Source organism: Chinchilla lanigera, unplaced genomic scaffold (genome assembly GCF_000276665.1).
Source record: "Chinchilla lanigera isolate Chin_1 unplaced genomic scaffold, ChiLan1.0 scaffold00050, whole genome shotgun sequence".
Taxonomy (NCBI): domain Eukaryota; kingdom Metazoa; phylum Chordata; class Mammalia; order Rodentia; family Chinchillidae; genus Chinchilla; species Chinchilla lanigera.
The window spans coordinates 2,168,477-2,189,992 of NW_004955451.1; the positions used below are offsets into that span (position 1 = coordinate 2,168,477).

The window sequence follows — 21,516 nt, forward strand, 5'->3', positions numbered from 1 at the left end:
CAGCTTGACTTCCAATTAAATTTTTTGCTGCTAGCTTACCAAACAGGACCATGAAACTAGGAAAAGTCAATTTTTTTATTCTAACACTAACTCACATGTTTGAGTATAGATCGAAGTCATTTTTAGAATATTGTTCCATTTTGTTACTGTTTTATTGGTTTTGTAATCCAACAGTGAGGTGCTTAGTGCTTGTTGCTAGGACCAAATGACAGTGCCTCCTTCTTATGCAAAGAAAAATGCTACACGCATTGAGAAACACATTGCTCTTCTCGCTGATGGACATTGTCAGTGCTATGGAAAAGCAATTAAATATGCAGCAATTTTCTTCTGAGCTGCTCTCTTTCAAATGTCACTTTAGATTTAACCTAACATCCTGGCTTGCATTGCTATTGTGGTGTGTACCAAATACGGTGGAGGTACTCAACAATATTTCCTTGCATTGTCCATAATAAATATTTGCCCAAGATTGGGCAGAGGTGGAAGGGGAAGAAAGAAATGTTTTTCTCTCGTAGAGGAAACTTGTAATGTAAGATTTAGAGTATTTATAGTCCATTGTTGGCCGTAGGGTGTGTCATACTGCCCTGTCCATGTTTGACTCTCCAAGTTAGTGAAGAAATCACTTAGAATTGAATTATATTGTATTATTTCACTTATTTATGCTTATCAATTTACATATGTCTTTCCATAGATTTTTTAGTGCAGTAAGCTACAATTTTGAGACCCATGATTATGATTTTAGCTACATGTGTTATATAATTTGAGAACATTCTGAAACTGAAGTTTCCTATTCTGTGATGCAATGTAAAATAAATAAAAGTAGTAATGACCATCTGTAAACTTTATAAATACGTTATTTGAACTTTTGGATTAGATTTTCCTTTGTGCATATGGGATTCATCTTATTTATTTACACGTCTTTGCCTAATCTTCACATCTGTAGAATACTTCGTGAGGGATTTTTTTGGGGGGTCATTTTTGATACTCAGATGTTTCAATATCAGAAGTCCTTTCTGTTAAAACCTACTGACCTGCACCTTATTCTGAAGTGAATCTTTGATGGCTCCTTCCTGTCGTACTTGTTCCTAAAATTTAAATGGAACATAAGGAAAATGCCTAGAAAGAGCCGCTGCTCCTCCTCTTGCCCCGCCCTCACTTTTCCTCCTCTTGCTTTCTATTAAAAATTCTACATGATACCAGCATCTTCGTGTTGCTTCAGATTGCTTTGCTACCTGCTATGGCCATTGAAAGTAGGCATTCTCTTCCATTGTTGTAGTAGTTCTTACTGTACTAGATGGGCAGATTTTACTGGGATAAGACATTGATTCTGAGAGATTAAAAAGAAATAATCTACTGGTTAAAAGTTTATAGATCACCAGTGCCTCAGCTTCTGGCGACCTGATGTTAATTGCTCTGATGTTCCTCGCTGTATTCTATCTGACTCTGAGGTTCATACACACAGATCCCTCTATAGTGTACATTGTGGTAACTGGGTAGTAGGAATGGGGATCCAGTGTACAAGCATAGCTGTCTTTATTTCCACAAATAAGGAGCTGAAACTGAATGGTCTGTCTGCTTACCCGCAGCAGTGTAATGGCTTGGTATTGGCAGATGCTTGTGATTTGATGTGTATCACTTCCATCAGTAAAGTTAATTGCTAACATAAATGACTAAATGGGAATTTAGGGGGAATCCTACCACTGTCTTTTACGTTAGGTAACAGGAGTTCTGGCGCCATCTCAGGGTCACTATTTGTGTCTGTCGATCTGACTTAGAATACAGTTGTTTCTCTCAGTTTCGGCCTTCTCTATAGAATTTCTGTCAATTGTTTGACTCCATTAAGTGTGCAGTGGAAATAAAAGCCTGAAGGACCAATTCACCAGGGGCTATGGATAGACCCTTTCTTTGTCCGTACTCAGAGCACTGCATTAGGTCTCATTATCCATTTATAATAAGTGACCCCTGCCCCCTGGGTCATTGAAAAATATTCAGTGTTATTTTCTGACACATAGGGCACCTTTCTCAGCAGACATGAAACAATGGGATGTCTGGGAGTCTGGAGGAGAGTATACATGGCAGGTTTTTTAATAAATGCGCAGCCTTGTGCCAACTCAGTCTAGCAAATTATTTTTTCCATGCTCTTACATGGCTCATAAATGGGCCAGTGGGAGACTCGTGTCTGGAAAATGAATGTAATGTTCCATTTCTCTTCATTCTTTCTCACTGTTCTAGTTCAACAAAATTTACCACAATGATTTTCAGTCTTGTTTTCCAGAAATGGATTGTCTCCAGCTCTGATTTTGGATTTCCTGATAGAAAACTATAAAAAAATCTTAAAAACAGTGTAGTGAATGGAGAGCCCCCATCTTCTTTGGGAAGTGTTTGTCAGATGTCCTTAGGGCAGCTTTCAAGGTTATGTGTGACATGTTTTAAAGTCTTGTGTTCTGGGCCTCTGTTATGCCTCAGCTTCTAGTGACCAGATTTACCACTGAGGAGTTTGGAAAGGGATTTGACTCTTTCTTTGACATTAGAGTCCAGATTTGTGGTATAAATTTGCACTCGGCAAAAAAACTCTGCATAGGTTCTCTCCATAGGTTCTATTTCCAACTTGTAGTGTATAAGGGGGGATGGGAAAAGATGAAGACAGATAATGATTAATGGCTGAAATATAAATAGTAAGAAAACGGCTATACTGAGAGCTTTACATGGTGTCAGTAAAGGGCAGCCTACAAGTTGGGTCTTGATGATTGGTAACTAACCAACCATGTGGCCTTAGTATGTACAATATCTGCATTAATACTGATGGGAATCAGTAATTTACCAGGCGTATGTTGAGATAGGAAAAAAAAGATTGAGAACTAAGCCAAAAGAGAAAACTTTGAGAGCATAAGTTAAAATTTTAACTTACATGTTATTTTAAAGTATTAGTGTCTTGTAGTTCATTGAAAATTAAAGTTTGTGCTACTATCAGTTGGAGAAATTTTTATGCCCATATCTTGTACCTTGAGCAACTACTTAAGGATAACAACATGTAATGTATTAACTATTGTTATTCTCCTATTATTTTGTTATGAAATTTTGCTCTACCTTTTTTCCATACAATAAAACAAAAACAAAATCTGCAAAAAAGTATTAACGCAGTGTAAGATTTATTGTATGAATTATTTTTAGCCTGGTGTTGGTGGCCCACATCTGTACTCGCAGCCCTCTGAGAAGCTAAGGCAGGAGGATTGCAATTTTGAGCCCAGTGTGAGCAACTTGGCAATGCGGTGAGACTTTGTCTCAAAATTAGAAGGAGCAGGGTTGGGAATGCAGCTCAGTGTGAAGGGCCTGGGTTCAATCCCCAGTACTGCCCAAAACAAAATGTGTTTTTTAAAGTTTAAAATGTATACTTCATGTTAATAAACCACTTATTCCTTCCTTAGAAGCTTACTTTTTTGTATTTATTGTCACCTGTACTGTCATGCTTATTTTATTAAAACTATATGAGATGCAGGGATTCTAATATACATAGATTATTATAATAAGTTAGCAGCTACCTTGTCCATTGCATCCACGTGTTTTATTACAGCAGTGGAGGTTTTCCTGTTACATGATGAAGTACTGCATGCTCTCAGGTGTGAGACACAAAGGTGTTATTCCCACCATAGTGACCATTGAGTCAAAGCATATGTACATGTATTTGACTCACACCACTTATGAAAAACCCAATGCTGTAGTTGTTAGTACTCTTTCCATGACAAGAATTAATATATTAACTGGATTATAGCACTGTTTGACAAATTGCTTACTAAATACATCAAAATTGATTGGGCATTCTGTATTTGAATTGACAAATGGCTGCATTAAGAGAAGGAGGAAAATCCATTAATTATAGCTACTCTCAACTATAGGAAATGTAATCATATAAATATGGATTTTGCTAAAGCAAAATTTCTTCTTCATAATAGTGTTGGTTATATGTGTACGTACACCTCTTTGCCCTTAATAGAACAGCTGCTCTTAGTTATTGTCCTTTAAATTGTTTTGCTATATAAAAACTGTGTTTGAAGCTTTTTTGACTGCATAGTAGCTTTTAAAATCCTCCATACAATAGCTAGTGAAACTATGCGTGCAGTTCAGCTCTTCTGCCCGGTTCCCATTTGTATGTTATTTCTCCATCTTGTATTTGCATATTTGTATTATTTCTCAGGTACCCTCAGGAGTCTCTGACTGGCCCATGATCTCTCTCTCTGTCTCTCTTTCTCTCTCTGTCTTTGTCTCTGTGTCTCTGTCTCTCTGTGTCTCTCTCTCTCTCTTTATCTCTCTTTCTCTCTCTCCATAGGTGGGGGGGAGAGAGAAAGAGAGAGAGAGAGATTGGATTAGATAGATGTATATGTCTATATGGCAGGGCCTTTGTGTAGGAAACAGAATATCTAGACAGGAATGGTTTTCTTGAATGAATCATTACTTTCTACAGCCTTATTTTCTTATCTTTATAATTAAGGTATTAAAAATCCTTTTCATCTTCCAGATTTTGGGTGTTTCTTGCCCCAGAATCTCATAGTTTGTCTGAAAATTTATGAAAATTCAGAATCAAGTCATGTTCAAGGAAACAAGCACCTTAGTATTCACAGTCATTGTCTTTTTTCTCTTATTCCTTTGTATTTTTGCAGGATTTTTCATAGTTTTTTTAAATTAGTAATTCCTGGTTATAATACTACAGTGGAAACAATGAAATTGTGCTATTCTTTACAGAAAAAGTATGTTCCATAAACTTTTTTTTTTTTTGTATTTTTGAGACAGGGTCTCACTATGCAGTTCAGGCCAGTCTTGAACTCCTTTTGCACCCCAGGCTAGCCTCGAACTCACAACAATCCTCCTGCCTCAGCCTCCTGAGTACTGGCATTATAGGGGTGCGCCACCATGCCCGGCTCTTCCATAAACGTTTTTAAGTGGTATTTCTGTATATTTTTTTTAGATACCTAGTAGAAATTCTTTCTTCCTTCAAATTAAAGCTTTGGGGCTGCCAGTATGGCTCTGGGGTAGAGTGTGTGTATAATGTGAGGGCGGCCCTGCGTTTAATCCCAACACTGAAAAAAGTTCATGTGCATGTCTCCTTCACTTTCCTATAGTTTGTAATACTTTTTATGTTTAAATAATAGTCCTGTGTCTTTGTATTTCAGTCTGTCCTAGCCCATTGTTTACTAAGGCTACATATTGAATGTATTGCTTTTTCTTTGAATTCAGACTATTTGTTTCATTTGACAAATGGTTTAGTTTTGCTTTGATGGTGTATAAGCTTTCATCATTACTGAGTCGGTGTCAGTCTCTCTCTGTTTCTATCTCTCTTTCTCTCTCTCCAAAATGGTTTTTCCATGATTTTCCTCACTGAAGGTAACCAGCCCAGTGATCAAGGCATAAGGAGGTAGTGAATGCTATTGATTGTTGCTTTACAATTTGAATCTGTTCTCCTGGTTCTCATGTGACAGGAGACTTTTGACCATGTGATTTTGTGGAATGTCATACAGAGATGAGAAATGGTATTTTACTTTCCTTGGCTTCATCCCATCATTTCCTTGCTTTTCTTACTATGCTTTCTTTGGGTATTTTATTACCACATTCAGAGTGCCCACAATCACCCTCATATAGTATGTATTCTCATCTCTGAACTGAAATTCTTTTTTCCCTTTTTTTTTTTTTTGGTACCGGAATTGAACTCAGGACTTGGCACTTGCCAGCCAGGCGCCGTGCTGCTGAGCTGTCTCCCGGTCCTGAACTGAGATTTTAGAGGGAAGTTTGCGGGGCTGCTGTTGCTTCTCTTGGTGCTCTGCTATCTTTCTTGACTCGTTCCCAGGCTCCTCGCTCATCTGTGGTTCTGTCATGCGTACCTTTAACTATGAATTCCACAAAGCAATATTTTCTAAACTGAAATATTTTAATTGCTTGGGATGTTATAGAGAATTAAAGTTGCAGGCCAAAATACTTTCTTGCTTTAGGTACAAGTGAAATTTCCTGGAACGGCTATCTTCTTCTTATGATGTGCTTCTAGTCAATGTGATTTTTCTCCGTTGTATGATCATACTATGTAGTATCTCTGGTCAGGATGGATAGATGAATATTAAAAGGAGAGAGGATTATATTTAGTAGGTGATAAATTGAGCCAATATTTCTTAAGGTTAAGAATATTTTCTGTGGAGTCTTGAGTCCTGAATTTGAGTTCTGTATTAGTTAGTTGCTAACTGGCTGACTAAGGGCAAATAATTTAAGCTCTCTCAACTTTTCTCTCTGAACTTTTTCTCTTTTAAGATGCTAATTAATAACACCCATATTACAGGATCATTGTTACAGGAAATGAGATTATTAATCCAGCAAGCTTCATCCAGTAGATTGGATGAAAAAGAAAAGTGGCTAAAGATAAGTATTGCTTGTAAATGCTAATAAATGCTTGCCTGTCTTTGAAAAGCCTTTCTTTGCTCTTACATTTCCAAGTACTCTGTGACAGATTCTACCAGGTAGCTCAGCCAAAGATGCTTTGTTGTGAACCTATAGCAGGGAAAAGAAAGCATATGCATTAGGTCTCATCTCTTCTCACTGTGATAGGTCGGCTACACAAGAATGACCCTGTATTTCTTTGTGCATTTACAGTACCATTAAAAAGAAATCTTACTCAGCAGTTCTTAATTTGTCAGTGTCAATTAAAATTTTCTTTTAGACCTTTTGGTTTTGAATGTCTTGTCCTACTAATTTTATCAGGAGTTAGATGTTTTCTTGTGTTCAGTTTATCCTGAAAGGCTACCATGTAAAAGTGGTTTTGTTTTACTTTGTTTTGTCCTTAAAGTTGCCTTAAGACGCTGAAACTTATCCCTAAAATGTATATTTCTTAACATTAAAACATCTGCAATGCTAGAAGAATACATAATTTTATGAGATTCTTATTGCAAACACTATTGCATTGAGTAAGAATGAAAATGACCTTTTCTTTTTATTCCATACACTTTGAAGTTTATGATTAACATATTTCCAATCATATTAACAGTTAAATTTTAAAAATAAAAGGCATGAAGGAAGGAAGACATAAATGAGTGAAAAAATGCAAAAAGGGAAGAGAAGAGAAAAGGAAGGACAGAAAAGCGAGAAGGGTAGAAGAAGGACTGTTTCAGTTTACTACAGAGAATAGAAATCAAATGTCACACAGAGATGAAATTAATGGTATTAATATGGGTGGCACATAATACTGTTGTATGAAGAAAACATTTCAGAAAAATATTAATGTGCTTCATTTCAGTTTGGGGGTGACTCCATAGTCCTAAATACTTTGCATCTCATATCCTAGCCAGAATATACTCAAGGTGATTGTATTAGCCTGCAGATCACGAAATAGTTTTCTCAAACATTCATAAAACTGTTTTTAGAAAGTTTTATTAATAGAAATGTTCAAACATACACAAAACAGTAAATTGTACAGTTATTATATAATTGGTAATAGTTACGTAGCCTGAATAATTCATAAAATGCTACCCTTTTTTTCCTTTCTACTTTCTTAAAACCTTTTTTTAGTGTGTGGGGTGACAGTGTGTACAAGAAAGCCAGCTATTTCAGTGTGAACCTTTTGATAATGATCTTTTTTTAAAAAAAGCGTATCATAATACATAGATGAGGCAGTGGCAATCAGTTGTGGAGATCATTCTTTTCAATAGTTTGCTTTGAAGAGCGAGAGAGAAAGATTAAACCTTGGAAAATGTTCTCTTGTTTTTGGAAAGATAGAGAAAAGCCTACCGTGCTTGTTAGTAAGTGCTGTGGTTTCATTCCCAACCTCTTGGTTCTGTGAATTTTGTTTTATTTTAAGTTAAAAAACTGTCATGGGTCCTTAGTGATTGGAAAGAATTCCTATGTATATGTTTCTCTGTAAAGGCTGAAAGTGTTGGTGTCTTCCAGGTCTTAAAACTTTTCTCACTCCATGGCAAGACAACTCTTCCTCTTTTGCTTAGGCAGGAGAAAATCTGTAATTCTTCCTGCCGCGTAATGATCTGGACTTTCTCCTATGGTATATTTGATCCATAAGTGACGCATGAATGAAGCTGCATTAACTCTTTCCAAAAAAATGATTTTTAAATTTACAAACAGCACTTTACTGTTTATTTTTACTTATTTATTAGTTTTGCTCAAGACATATCTTGATGACTCACTGTAGGTTAATGACCAAAAACTGATTTTTTTTCCTTTCTAGCATTAATTCACAAAATTTCTGTACGCCTGCCCATTGCTTATCTTTGTCTTTTATAAAGGGTACTATATGTTAGCGTGTTCTTTGAATCTACAGTGGAGCATTTAACATGAAAGTTTGGTTAACGGGCTGGGAGAAAACCAGTGCTCCTGTTGAAGGGTACAGTTCATGATACTGCACGAAGTTCAGACTTGCGTGCTTCTAGCTTCCAGCAAGCAGTCGTTCCTGTGTGTGAGCGGTTGAGATAAGGTCTTATATCTGATATTAATGTAAGTACAGAAGTAACAGGCGGATATGTATGAAGAGAGTTGCGCAAGCACATGAGCAGTAGTACCTTTTGTTTTTAAAAACATCACTAAATTTAATATATTGAGGGTGGTGACTGAATATGCAGCAAGGTCAGCTTTTCTTTCATGCATCAGTTTCAGCCATCCCTTGACTTCCATTTGATTTGTTTATTTTCATTTCTGTACCTTTAACTATAGGGTTCTTATTCCACAACTTTTTATTTAAAATAAATTTGTATATAGCCATGTGATACCATATACACAATTGTAAAGATACCCGACCGTTCAGAGGAAGTAATTACCCTCTGTCCCCTCGCTGTACTCATCCCTTCTTGAGAGGCGATTGGTATTATCAGTGAATTGTATTCTACCAGTCTGCCAAGGTGAGCTCTCATCAGAAGGGTTTTGTTGTTATATTTAGATTTAAATATCTGGGCAGATTATATAAACTGTGATAAATAAAGTGATTATCTATGAGTTGATACCAAAAAAGTAGGATGAACTGCCTTTTCTAGTTCTCTTACTGTTGTTGATGTAATGTGTACATGTTCTAGCTGTACAGTCAAAGGAGTTGCAGAAGTGTGTATTAGTAGGCATTGTAACATCTTTCTATGGAAATAAAGTCTACCGTGACCTCAGCTGCAGATGTTTTGAAGGAATTATCACAGTCAGTTGAGATCTTGGAAGTGTATTGGTACAGTCTGAAATTTTTGCTCACTGGAGTTATGGGTCTCAATACAAACCTATTGCGCTGTATTCTTTTCTGTTTTATGAGATAGGTATGGTCATGCTGAGAATGAAACTAAATTGTGAGCTCTACCAGGCTACGGCCAGGTATAACTTATTTAGATATTAACTGTCAAATGACCTTTTGGGCAGTAAGAATAATAACTGCAAGCTCCTCAGTTTATGTCTCTGGTGGGAATATTGTAGTACTTTGGGAATTCAGCAAAGGTGACTCGGGAGGGGAGATAAGATGTACCCTGAGTTGTCGGTTATTTAGGGAAATCTGTTATCTCATACAATGAAGATATGCCATTTTTCTAATTATTGCCTATGACTGTTCTTCTGGGAATGTGGAATAAGAGGAATGTGAAACCAGAGATGTACAGTGACTGACTGTTAGAAAACTTTAATAATTAATTAGAGAACATCTATAGTACCACAGGGTCAGGGTGCAAGGCAGTTCATTGATCCGTTTAATATATAACGTAGGTAGAGCTTGTTCCCTCTTATGCATGCTAACACGTTGGTTGTTGCAGTGGAATTACGAGTGGCTGCTAATAATCAGAGTAAGTCAGTGATGCCTCGCTACTCTGGATGAAATTCAGAAAGTTCCTTCACGTTTAAATTATAGTGTTTATAACCAGGGTGTGAGTTTAATCGGGTGCTTCTGTGTGTTATTTTTAATGTGAAAGCCTTCTCCTTTTTTAGTGTCCAAAGTTTAATTTTTGTCACTTAGATGGGTATGAAATAATTTGTTGAAATTTGTAAATCCATAATTATTCACTTTTGGGTATACTAGTTGGTTGCTGTGTTTCCTCTTTTGTGAATTGCTGATTCACGGGCAACTGCTTTGATCATTTTGCTTTTGGGTTATGTGTTTTCAGTCTTTCTTTATAAAAGGCAAATTTTGGTTTCTGTGTAAGAAACTACATTCCCCAACAGAATTTTTCATCCTTATATCTTGAGTGCTTTCTGATCAGAAACAGAGTTTGGTAAAGACCCTCTCTTATTGTATGGCTGCTATATAAATGCTGTTTTTAATAAGAACCAAAAATATATTGAAGTTTGTCCTTGGATGAAAGTTTATCACTGTTGTCCTTTGGGTGAACTCTGAGCCGGCATGATGTCATTTAACTCGCAAATTTCACTGTTACTAGAAAAAGGAGTGTTGTTCCCTTAAATAACCTAAAGGCCTGAAAAATGTTGGCATAACATTATTCACTTCTCTGGTCTCCACTAAAGATTTTAGCGTGGTAGCAGTTTTATTGTTTGCAGAGGAAGGGTGGGGGTGTGGTAGAGCATATGGAAAAATAAGACAAAACAAGCATGCCAATGTATGATCCTGCTCACACTCTCCGCAGAAGAGTCTTTGTGTCCATCTTTGATTCTCTATTTATAAAGAGATGTATGAATTTAAAATCATAATTTATAAATGAAATTAATCTTTTATGCAATCTATGAACATATTTTAGGTTTTCCACATGAGCTTCAAGTAGATAGCTAGGGCACTCTGTAATGTAAAAACCAAGTACTATTTTGGTCAGCTTTTTTAACCTTGTATGAGAAGCAGACTTTCCTAATCCCAGTAACGTGCAAGTAATTGCAGAGGGCAGGACACCTTCAGAACATCTGCAGCCCAAAGGTGCTAAATGTAGCTGATGAGATACGTCCTCCGACACTTCCTGAGCCACAGCTAAGAAGATGTTTAAGTCGATGACTAGAACAGGAAAGTAATAGTACCAAATAGGTTTTCCCTCTATTTGTTTTGTAAATAAACGCTACTCAATTTTAGCATTATGCCTTATGTTAGTTTATGTAAAGAGGATGCTTATAACCTGTATGTGGTTAGTCTTTTAACTTTATATGCTTTGGCAGTTGCTTTAAATAAATCAGTGATAAATACAGTAATTTTTCTTTTCATTTTTTCATCTTAAAGCAAAACCTACATCCCATATTAGTCATTTTTGGGGCATCTGATTTTTTCTGAATAGCTAAAAGCCATGCCTAACCCAGTAAAGAAGAGTAATTAATTACCTGCCCCAATATACAGTATATGCAATATATTAGTGATAAAAATTTATCTTTGTCTTCAATGTAGAAGTTTAGATTTGTTGCAAATGTACTAAGTTTTTTCAGAGCTAGCTGTTTCTTTGGGGGTATTTTAGAGAGTTTGATACCATGAAATTGAGGTTATATTCTCATTTTCTATAGAAGAAGTTGATATGGCAAGAAGTTCAGATTTCCCCAGGACAAGTAATAATTCGTGCTTGGGACCTTGGTTCAAAGTCATATCCTAACTGACACTAGCCAACTTTAAAGAGGTAGATTTTTTTTAAATTAGGAGTGTCAGCTTTGATGTCTGTTAATACAGCTATGACTCTTTAATTTAGTAATTATTCCTAGAACAAAAACAAATTCTCCGTAGGTTTTAAATAGATTTGAAAAGTTATATTATGAATTAACTGTTTAAGAATATGGAAATTTGTATTACATGGAATTGAGATGTAGGGATATTTTTATGAGGATCATTTAATTTTTTTCAAAATGTTATTTATGTTGCTCTACTGATTTTGGAAGTATTTTCTTCTTATATTAACAGGATTAATTCGCAAAGGTTGGCCCTGTAATAGATTTGTTTTTGTTTTTTTTTTACACATAAACACATACGAAAATATGTCCACAGAAACACAAACACATACATACACCCATATATCACTGTAAGACAGCAGAATACACTTAGTGATTTTTTTAAACCTCTTATTTACTCACTGTAAGCATCATCTGCTTTCCTAAGAACACAGTATAAACAGTCTGGGTCAGAGTGACCTCTCACTGATCTACTCATCCTGCCCTTGCTTGTTGATCTATAATTATCAAATGTCTGCTTGATACAATTATCAAATATCTGGGTTTTTTTTATCCCCCTCTAATGAGTTTTGAACCCAGGGCCTTTCCACTAAGTTTATATCCCCAGCATCTTTTTTATTTTGAGACAGATCTTGCTAAGTCACTAAGTTGTTCAGATTGGGCTTGAACTTGTGATTCTCCTGCCTCAGCCTCCCAGAGTTCTGGGATTTTAAGTATGCACCACCACACTCAGTTTAACACTAATTTTTGAAGTTATATTCTAAAACAGATTGAAAGTATATTTTTCTTAGCTAGGTGGATCTGTGGTGTTTTAAATTATTAAAGGGAGAAATAGAATATGGCAAGATTTATATCTCAAAAATTCATATCCTTTTATTGTAGACATTTATTAATTATCTAAACATAGTTGATAAATGTTCATAAAAGTACTCAATTTTTTTCCCTATGTAGCTGGTATGTTTCTTGGTCCATTGTGTTTGAGTTTGCAAGATACAGGACTTCTATTTTTCTCTAGATTCTGACATGTGTTCACTTTTATCATTACATCATTAGAAGTTTGGGAGAATTCATCTCTATCAGTTACAACCCTTTGTAAAGTTTCTTAGCAGAACATACAACTATGACATAAAGAATTGGGGACATTTTATCCTCACTGTCACTCCTGAGACATCCTAATTCCCACTCAGGTTTTTGGTGCTAGGTTCATGTAGATCTCTGCAGTGTTCATTCTTGTGTTTACTTCAAATCCTGTCACTTCTCTGGACTATCTCTTTGTTACTCTTGCACACATTCTTCTCACCTGCGTTGTCACAGCCTAGGCTGTGCAGACCCACTGTGTGCGTACCTCCAGCCATGCGGTATTGTGGTCCTTCTTCCTCCCTGGGGACCTTCTCTTCTCTACTTTCTGTCTGTGCCACAGATACTAATTGGGTGGTTAGGGAGCGTGCAAGCTCTGCTGTTTCACTTTTTTTTTCTTTTTTAAATCTCAAATTCAAACTTTTCACTTATTTTTTCTTTTCTTCCTTTTTATTTATTTTTTTCACTTATTTTTTCAAGGTGGTGAGCAAAGAGTGTTCTTTCTCCCTGGGTTGGGAGAACTTTTAAGTATAAATATATGTAGGGGAGAAGAAAAGAGTTTTTTAATTGCTGAAAAATATTTTACCTCCAGACATATTTTTATAACATTCATCTTCCAGTGGTTTCAAAGCATTCTTAATTAGAAAACTTGTGAATAGAAGGCATGGAATCCCTTCTTACACTAGTAGGAGTTTGAGGTTCAGATTTGTGGTAGTATTCCTTAGATGTATGTTTGGTATGTTTACTGCTTCCTTAGGAAAGCAGATGAGGGCAGAAAGGATGCTTCTCCTTAACCCTCCTTTTTCCTCCTTTTTCATTGTGGGAAATTCCAAACATACACAAAACCGTATAACAATAGTGTAATAAACCTCCGTTTACCTACCAGCCCATTTCCACAAAGATCAAAGCGTGACTAACCTTGTTCTGTCTGTAATTGTGCTCTTTAACTCAGCCTCTTACCTTAAGTTATTTTGAGGTTATTTCCAGACACCATATTATACACATTTTTGATGATGGATAGATAAGCATCCCTCCATTCTGGTATTATTACTTAATTCCAAATGCAAGCTCCATCTAGCCACTTACTACCTATTGGATGCTTATTCTGTGACAAGCATTAGACTAGGCTTAGCATCTGCAGCACACAACATTCACACTTGGGAACACTGACGTTGGGTAATAGTTACTTCCACAGGGGCATGGTTTCTCACTCCGCTTAAAGCTTTCGATGTCATATTGCTGTAGCCTTATTCCGACCCCCTAAAAAAGTCCGTGCTTCTTCCTTCTCCTTCTCACAACTTCGCTTACCCCACCCAACTACTGGGGCCTCCAGGCTCTTCCTAAAACATTCCCTTTCTGTTTCACCTCAGAGTCTTTGTACTTAATCTTCTCTTCATGAGATTTTGCCCTCAGATATCTTCAGAACTTACTCCCTTGTTTCTTTAAAATCATCTCTGCCTTTGTCTACTTTCCAAAGCGCACCCCGACTTCTAGGCTTTTGTCCATATGCATCTTTTTGATTACGTAAGGAGGGATTTGAGCGATCCTCTTCTTTTGGTATCAGATATATTTATTATACAGGCAATGAATATTTTGTAGACAATTCAGCTTTTTAAGAACATCAGTTGACTGAACATTACTTCCCAAAGAATGCTTAAATAGTAATTGGTAATTATTTTGGGTTCTTTATGAAAGTGCTCACCACCACAAGAATTTAGGCATATGCCTTTGTGTTCACTTGTATTTTGTGCCAGCACCAGCATGCTTCTGACCTCCTGAACTATGACTTGGAGGAACTTGCAGCTAACAGTTTGAATCACTGCATCTCTTACCTTCCTATACTTTATATATACAATTCTGTTTGATAGTTGCCTGAGTTAGGTCCCATTTCTCTTCCTGTAGCAAGTGAAGACAACATTTTTGTAAGTATGTGTCTTAAAAATTTTCTGCTAGGCCATACTTTGTCTGCTTCATTTGTATCAGTTTCACTGAGGTCTAGTTCTTCTAAATACCGTGGTCTGGCAAGAGTGCAGTGAGATGAACATTCTCCTGTACTGCCCATGGAAGTGTATAGTTAGCTCTTTCTGGGAATGGGTATCACACTTTTTCTAAATGTTCACATCCTCTTTCATTTTGGAACTTAGTGTAAGAATGTTTGAATGTAGATGTATATATAAATATCTCACCACTGTGGAAATGATACTGTTTTCTTTTTCTTATTCTTTTCTATTTCACCCATTTCTTTTTGTTTGCTATTCCCCTTCACCTGGATTTTTTCCTTTTTTCTATTCCCCTGTTACTCTATCGCTTGACTTTTTTGTGAGTGTGAAAATAGGAAATAGGAGTATATAGGGATGAATTTAAGACTGCTCTAAAAAATTAAAATGCTACTTAGAGGTAGGTAGGTAGGTATATAGGTAGATAGCATGTACCTTCCAAAGAGGATGCTAAGATTTTGATCATTTTATTACTTTCACTAAGCAAAGGTCCTCTTTATTTGAGAAAGTAGGATGTTTGTTTCATACCATTTAAGAATCAGGGATACTACTGAAATATCCAAAAAATGACATATTTATTTGGATAAATTAAAAACTTTTAGCAACTGAAAGTGTTTTTCAATTAAATATCATTTTATGCTTATCATTCATGTGGAAATATTGGATGGTTTTTAAATATTGGATGGTCTTTTAATCCCCCAGTGAATTTGTGCACTGCTTCTTCATGTATTTTTGGTATTAACATGCAGTGGTTTATTTCTTTTGTAGTGATGCCTTTACTAAATTCCTGTAGGGTTTTATTTTTTGGTTTTTGGTTTTTCTCTGGTACCAGGAACCGAACTCACGACCTTGTGCTTGCCAGGCAGGCGCTTTGCCGCTGAGCTAAATCCCCAGCCCCCTGTAGGGTTTTTTTTTTTGGTTTGTTTTTGAGATAAGAATCTTGCTACATGGTCCTGGATGTCCTCCAGCTCCTAGACTCAAGTGATGCTGGTACCTTAGCTTCCCAAGTAGCTGTGACTATACGAATGCACCACCATACCTGGCTAGCCTTGGAGATGGTGTTTAAAGTATGCTTTTAATTGGAGATCTTTCTTATATGAGGACTCTAGTCATATTTCTTCATTAATTGTGTGAATTGCCACTTTATCAAATTTTGTCTTATAGATGACCCCAGTATTTAAGGTGTTCACATCCGCTTGTCTACTGTATTAATTAAAGTGATTTAAATCCATTTTATTTCCCTTATAGTGGCACCCCCTGGAAGTCCTGGGCCCATTACTCGACATGGGTCCTATGACAGCTTAGCCTCTGACCATAGTGGGCAGGAAGATGAAGAATGGCTTTCGCAGGTAATGTTCTAATGTCTTTGGGATACTAATGTAAAGGTAAATGGACACCCGGTATCTCTTTCTATTCTTTTTCTTAGGGGAAAGTAGGAGAGAACTGGTAACTTTTTGTTGAATCAAGATTAATCAGTTATCTATATTGATTTTCTCAGAAATATTGTTGCAGGTATACATATGTATTTTACCCATACGTGTATTATTTAACCACATTTTATTCACATACATATCCTACTAACTTTAATACAGAGGGCATAAAATGTGCATCTCCTTGAAACAACCCATTTAAAATTCTTGAGATGGTGGATTTTAGGCAGCAGACTCTTTTTTAGAATACATTTTCATCAGTTTTAAAGCAAGATGTTTTTCTTTTTGAAACATTAGAGCCATTCAGCAATACGGGGTTTATTTGTTTGGGACCAACACTTCCTGAAGATGGGCTCGTGCTGTCGTTATAGAAGGTCAGCGCTGTACTGGGCTCAAGTTCAGAGTTGCCTTTCCTAGCTAAGTGGTCTCTGAACGAGTCCGATAACAGCTTTCACTGACCGGTCCTCACCTTTGTCCGTGAAGCTGTCTTCATCTGAAGAGCTTTGAAATGAAAGATACTTGGGTAGATTTCAAAATGGTGAGATTAAAAATGACTTCAATACAAATGCTGTTATGTCTGCCCCAAGTCTGGCATCATTTGATGAAGTCAATGACCTGTCTCAGATTACCAATCTGGCAGCTTTTCCTCAGACAGGTGCCTCAGAAAAAGTGGAGACCCTTTTTGATTGCCTTGCCTTCTGAGGGAGGCTAGCCTGAAAAACGAAGTGGATGTGGAAATTAGAGAATCAAAACATTTTCTAGGTAGCATGTATTTATTTTATCACACCACACATACTCATGGGAAGCGCCTCAGTGAGGCTTCAGATCCTGTCAGACGGAGGCGCGTCCTTTCTTATGCATTTTCCAAAATTAAAATTTTGCCCCAGTATGCTGGCAAAGAATCTACTGTCCTTCACTTCAATTTTTCAATTAGAAGAAAAAGTAATTTGTGCTGTCAGTGTGAAAGTATATACAGTGTGTTTGTCCTGCACATAACAGGAGAGCGAATATAGGAACATCTGGCCATTGCCTCAGTGAAATTGCATAGGCATCTGTTTACCTCTCGGCTCTGTGACACTGACGGTTTTGAGCTTAAAATACACAGAACACTTTATCTGTGGCCTAATTTACATTGCTAAATACAACCACTCGAGTCAGAAATCACTGTCCTCCATCTGAGTGTTTTTCTCCCTGTAATTAGTGGGAATGTGAATATTGTTCCAAGACCATGGTGCTTTTGCCCTTTCGGACTCAAACACAGAGCTACACTCTGTGAACCGTTTCAGTTATGTTTTGTTAAGAATTAATCGCTGCCATCAGACAAATGTGATTAAATATAAAAGAATCAGAGCAAAGACTCAAGGCACATGGGAAGTCAGTTCCATAAAGTGCACAGAGAGACACAGCAAGGACTAGTCTTCAAGAAATACAGTAATTTCCCACCAACACATACATATTTCTTCTCCTGTTCAGGTTAATTATTTGTAAAATCGTGAAATGTGTCCATTTTCAGATTTTACCCAATATTCTACTATCTCCATTTCTTTTTTACAATGTTTAATATAATATTGGGAACATCCCCAGCCCCTTCCATAGAGCATAAAATTTATAAAGCAGTTTTGTAGTGCTGCTTTGCTAGACATAAAATTCTGTGTCAAAGTTTCTACCCATTATGAAAATACTCGAACAGTATTTTGAGAACAAAAACATCTAGTTTGAGGAAAAAAATAATTTCTTCATGTAAAAGTAGATTTTTAGAGATATTGAATACAATGCAACTATTGTAATATTGAATAAAAGAAAAAAACTGGCTTTGGGTGTGAAAATTTATTTCAGACCTTTTCTTTCCTTGGATAGCTCAAGAACGAATACAGGTTTTTCATGAGCTTGAGCCTCAGTGAAAGAATTACTTTAAATCTGTGGATTAATAGGTGTAGTGTTAAGTGCGTGCTCGTAGTGTGGTAAGTAGTGTCTTGAATGAATAGAAAAGGTAGTACCTAGGGAGCAGATGCTAGTAATATGAGGCAGGCGGCCAGTCATTTTCCTTTACGTGATTTTTCGGTTGTATGCTTCATGTACATGTGTGTCTGTACATTTACATAAGAGAGAGAGGTACAGTGTTTATCTGTACAGTCTGTGATTCTGAACACCTTTTGATTGTGTGTGCTTTTACCCTCCCGCATTTCATTAATACATACTACTTGGAGAATGTGGATGCCAAAAGATGGGATGCAGGGTTATGAGAGTTTCTCAAAAGGAAGTCAGAATATATTTAAATCATGATTCTAACACTTTTTCAGGTCGAAATTGTAACCCACACCGGACCCCACAGACGGCTGTGGATGGGTCCGCAGTTTCAGTTCAAAATCATCCACCCCTCAGGCCAAACCACAGTCATATCATCCAGCTCATCTGTGTTGCAGTCTCATGGTCCGAGTGACACTCCTCAGCCTCTTTTGGATTTTGATACAGATGATCTTGATCTCAACAGTCTCAGGTAGGAAATGTGAACCGGAGACTTATTTGAGTAACAGGATTGCTATATTCATTTGAAATGAACTTCCCATGCAATATTTACGTTTACCTTTGACACAGTATCGTGGTGCCTACTTGCATGTACTATATGTAATTGTCCAGGCTGGGCTCGAGCTTTCACTCCTCTGCCTCAGTCTCGCAGAGAGCTGCGGTGATAGGCATCTGCCGTGAATCTAATGCAGTTTTGAAAGCCATCCCAGTTTGTGGTGCTTTTGATTATATATTGTAAATGCTTGGGATCTGATTATATCTTCTTTTCCTGATCTTTTTGAAGTTAATGTCACCTTACAGTTAAATTTCATCTGTGATTTTCATGTAATCCTGCTTTTTCCTTCTCTTAAATTATTAAAAGAAAAGGTTTGTATGAGAAAGTGTTACTCACTCTTCTTTTTTTTTTTTTTTTTGGTGCCAGAAATCAAACTCAGGACCTTGGGCTCGCCAGGCAGGCACTGTGCTGCTGAGCTATACACCTGGCCCAAAAGTGTTATTATACATTCATTTTTAATTTGTCATTTATATTTTCATAGTATATGTATTCTCTGATACTCCTTCCTTGCCAGAATTATAATACAGTTAAGGAGTTGTTTTGTTTTGTTTTTTACTTTTGCAGTCTCATGTTTGCTTAACAGTTTAATTTGTTACACCAAAAAGTTAATCTGCCGGTGATGAAGGCTCCATTAAAAGTATAATCTACTTTTCCTTGTCTTGCCTTAAAAAAATATTCTAGGGCTGGTGATATAGCTCCTCAGTATAGTATTTGCCTAACATGCCCGAGGCGCTGAGTTTGATACCCAGCAACCCTCTCCAAGTATCTACAAAGGAATGTAAACCAACCATCTGAACTTCTTCTTTCATGTCTTTAAAATAAGAGGCAAATATATATTCCAATCACATTTTAAAAATATATTTTTATGTATCCATTTGTCAACAGCAGTGAGAAAATTTCATAATAAAACCGAAGTTATTGCAGGGCCTGTTTTTTTGTTTGTTCTTTTTTATTTTTTTGGTACCGGGAATCAAACTCAGGACCTTGTGCTTGCCAGGCAGGTGCTTGTGCTGCTGAGCTATATCCCTGGCCCTGTTCTTTTTTATTGTTGAAGATCTTTCAGGTACTCGACTAGGTGCTAGACGTTACACTTTGCATATAGCCAACTGCTTATTTTATTTTTCTTCTTGACAGTGTCCAAATTATCCAGTACCTTACATGTCTGGATTACAACTCTTTTTTTTTTTTTTTCACACTGTAATCCTATTGTTGTTCCTCTATCCTTTCTTACCTTCTTTCCAATCACCTAGCCCTCAAGACGGAATCTAGGGGTAATCTTGATATCTTTTTTATCTGCCGCATCTCATTCTTCAAGTTAGGTCATTTCAACTCTAAAATATATAAAAAGTCTACCCCAGTCTCGCTGCTGGACCCTAGAAACTCTACCTCTTGTCAGTATGGTCGTAACTTCTTACCTCCCCTTTCACAGATCTCCCCGCCGATGTATCTTCTTAAATAATTGTTCCTGAAGAGGAACTTGTCTTAAATTCTTATTTAGTGTCCATTTTGGGCTGTAGATTTAGTTTGTTTTGTGTTTTTCTTATTCCCTATAGTTTTGCTTTTTTATTCCAACATATTATTTTCAGCTTCCTAGAAATGGCACTTTTCCCCGAAGATATGAGGCGACAGTGACATAGTTCCGTGGGTGCTAGAGCAGTTCTCAGTGTTGCTATTTATAAAGTATGGTCTGGATTAGGTAGTCAAGCCGTTCACAGGGAGTCACATCCAGCAGCCCTTTTTAACTGAGTAATTCACTGTGTAGTCATTTATGTTGGCAGCAGTCATTTAGTTACTTAAATGTTAATAGTAAAGCTTTTAAAGTAGGTAAACACATCTACTGTTTTTACAGCTATGAAGCCTATTTATTCTCTTTGCTTGTAAATGCATGAGACCCTGCCACTTTCTTCCTGGTGACTGCCATCGGCTGCTCTTCTCAGGCCTTATCTTTTTTCTTTGGAAGGTATTTCTAGCTCCTGTAGATACCGCTCTGTCCCTTTGTTTTGTGGCCCTCTTCAGCTTTCGTAGTTACTCTTCACCTTAGATACAGTCTGTTCGCTGAAATCTTTTAATGTGCTTCTTTAGGTGTAGCTATATTTCCAACATTCTTCAGAACTTCCTCAGGGATTTCCCTTTCTCTTACACGAAAGAGCTCCTACTATTTTTTCATTTACATGACGAAGTTATTTGTGTTTGATTAAAATGTTGTCCTATTCATTGGGTATTATAAACAGCTACATTGGTCAGTGTTTATAAATTTATTTTGGTGGCTTTCGTAATGTATATATCAAACTTTGATCAGATAGACTTGGTTAGAATCTCGGCTAAGATTGTAATCCCATAATAACACAGTTATGAGAAATTAGGTTGGGACTCAATTTTAATTGCCCTGTTTAGTATCATTTCCCAGTCAGTATCCAATTAGAAATCCAATTATTTAAATTCTGCACTTTATTTGCTATCACTCAATTCCAGGTTCTCTTCTGGGGACACGCACATCCCTTCAGGTCTGCACACAGTGTCACTGTGGCAGGACATTGACCTTACTCTCCTTTAAATTGTCAGGTACTTGTTTCGGCTTTTATCTGAACTGATCTGTGGTTAATGGCCCGTGCCCGTAAAGGGCTGAGAATGTGTCGCGCGTGGTACCTACCTAGGAGTGGGAACAGGCATGTGTTTAGTTGAGTGGCATCTGGATAGCAACTGCCTCATGGCAGTTCTTATGCAGAGCGCTGATTTAAAATGTAAAAAAAAAAAGTTCAATGAAGCCACTTGTGGTGGCTCATACCTGTAATCCCAGAACCCAGGAGGCTGAGGCAGAGAGGATCGCCACAAGTTCAAGGCCAACCTG

General features: G+C 36.9%; 1 protein-coding gene across 1 annotated transcript in view; it reads left to right on the plus strand.

Annotated features, from left to right (window-relative positions):
- Bcas3 (breast carcinoma amplified sequence 3) overlaps nucleotides 1–21,516 on the plus strand; it is a gene marked incomplete in the record, with an annotated part of 520,369 nt that overhangs the window by 238,620 nt on the left and 260,233 nt on the right. Inside the window, 2 exon segments of the mRNA XM_013519304.1 lie at nucleotides 15,906–16,006; nucleotides 18,388–18,584. Coding sequence (XP_013374758.1) covers nucleotides 15,906–16,006; nucleotides 18,388–18,584 — 298 coding nt within the window.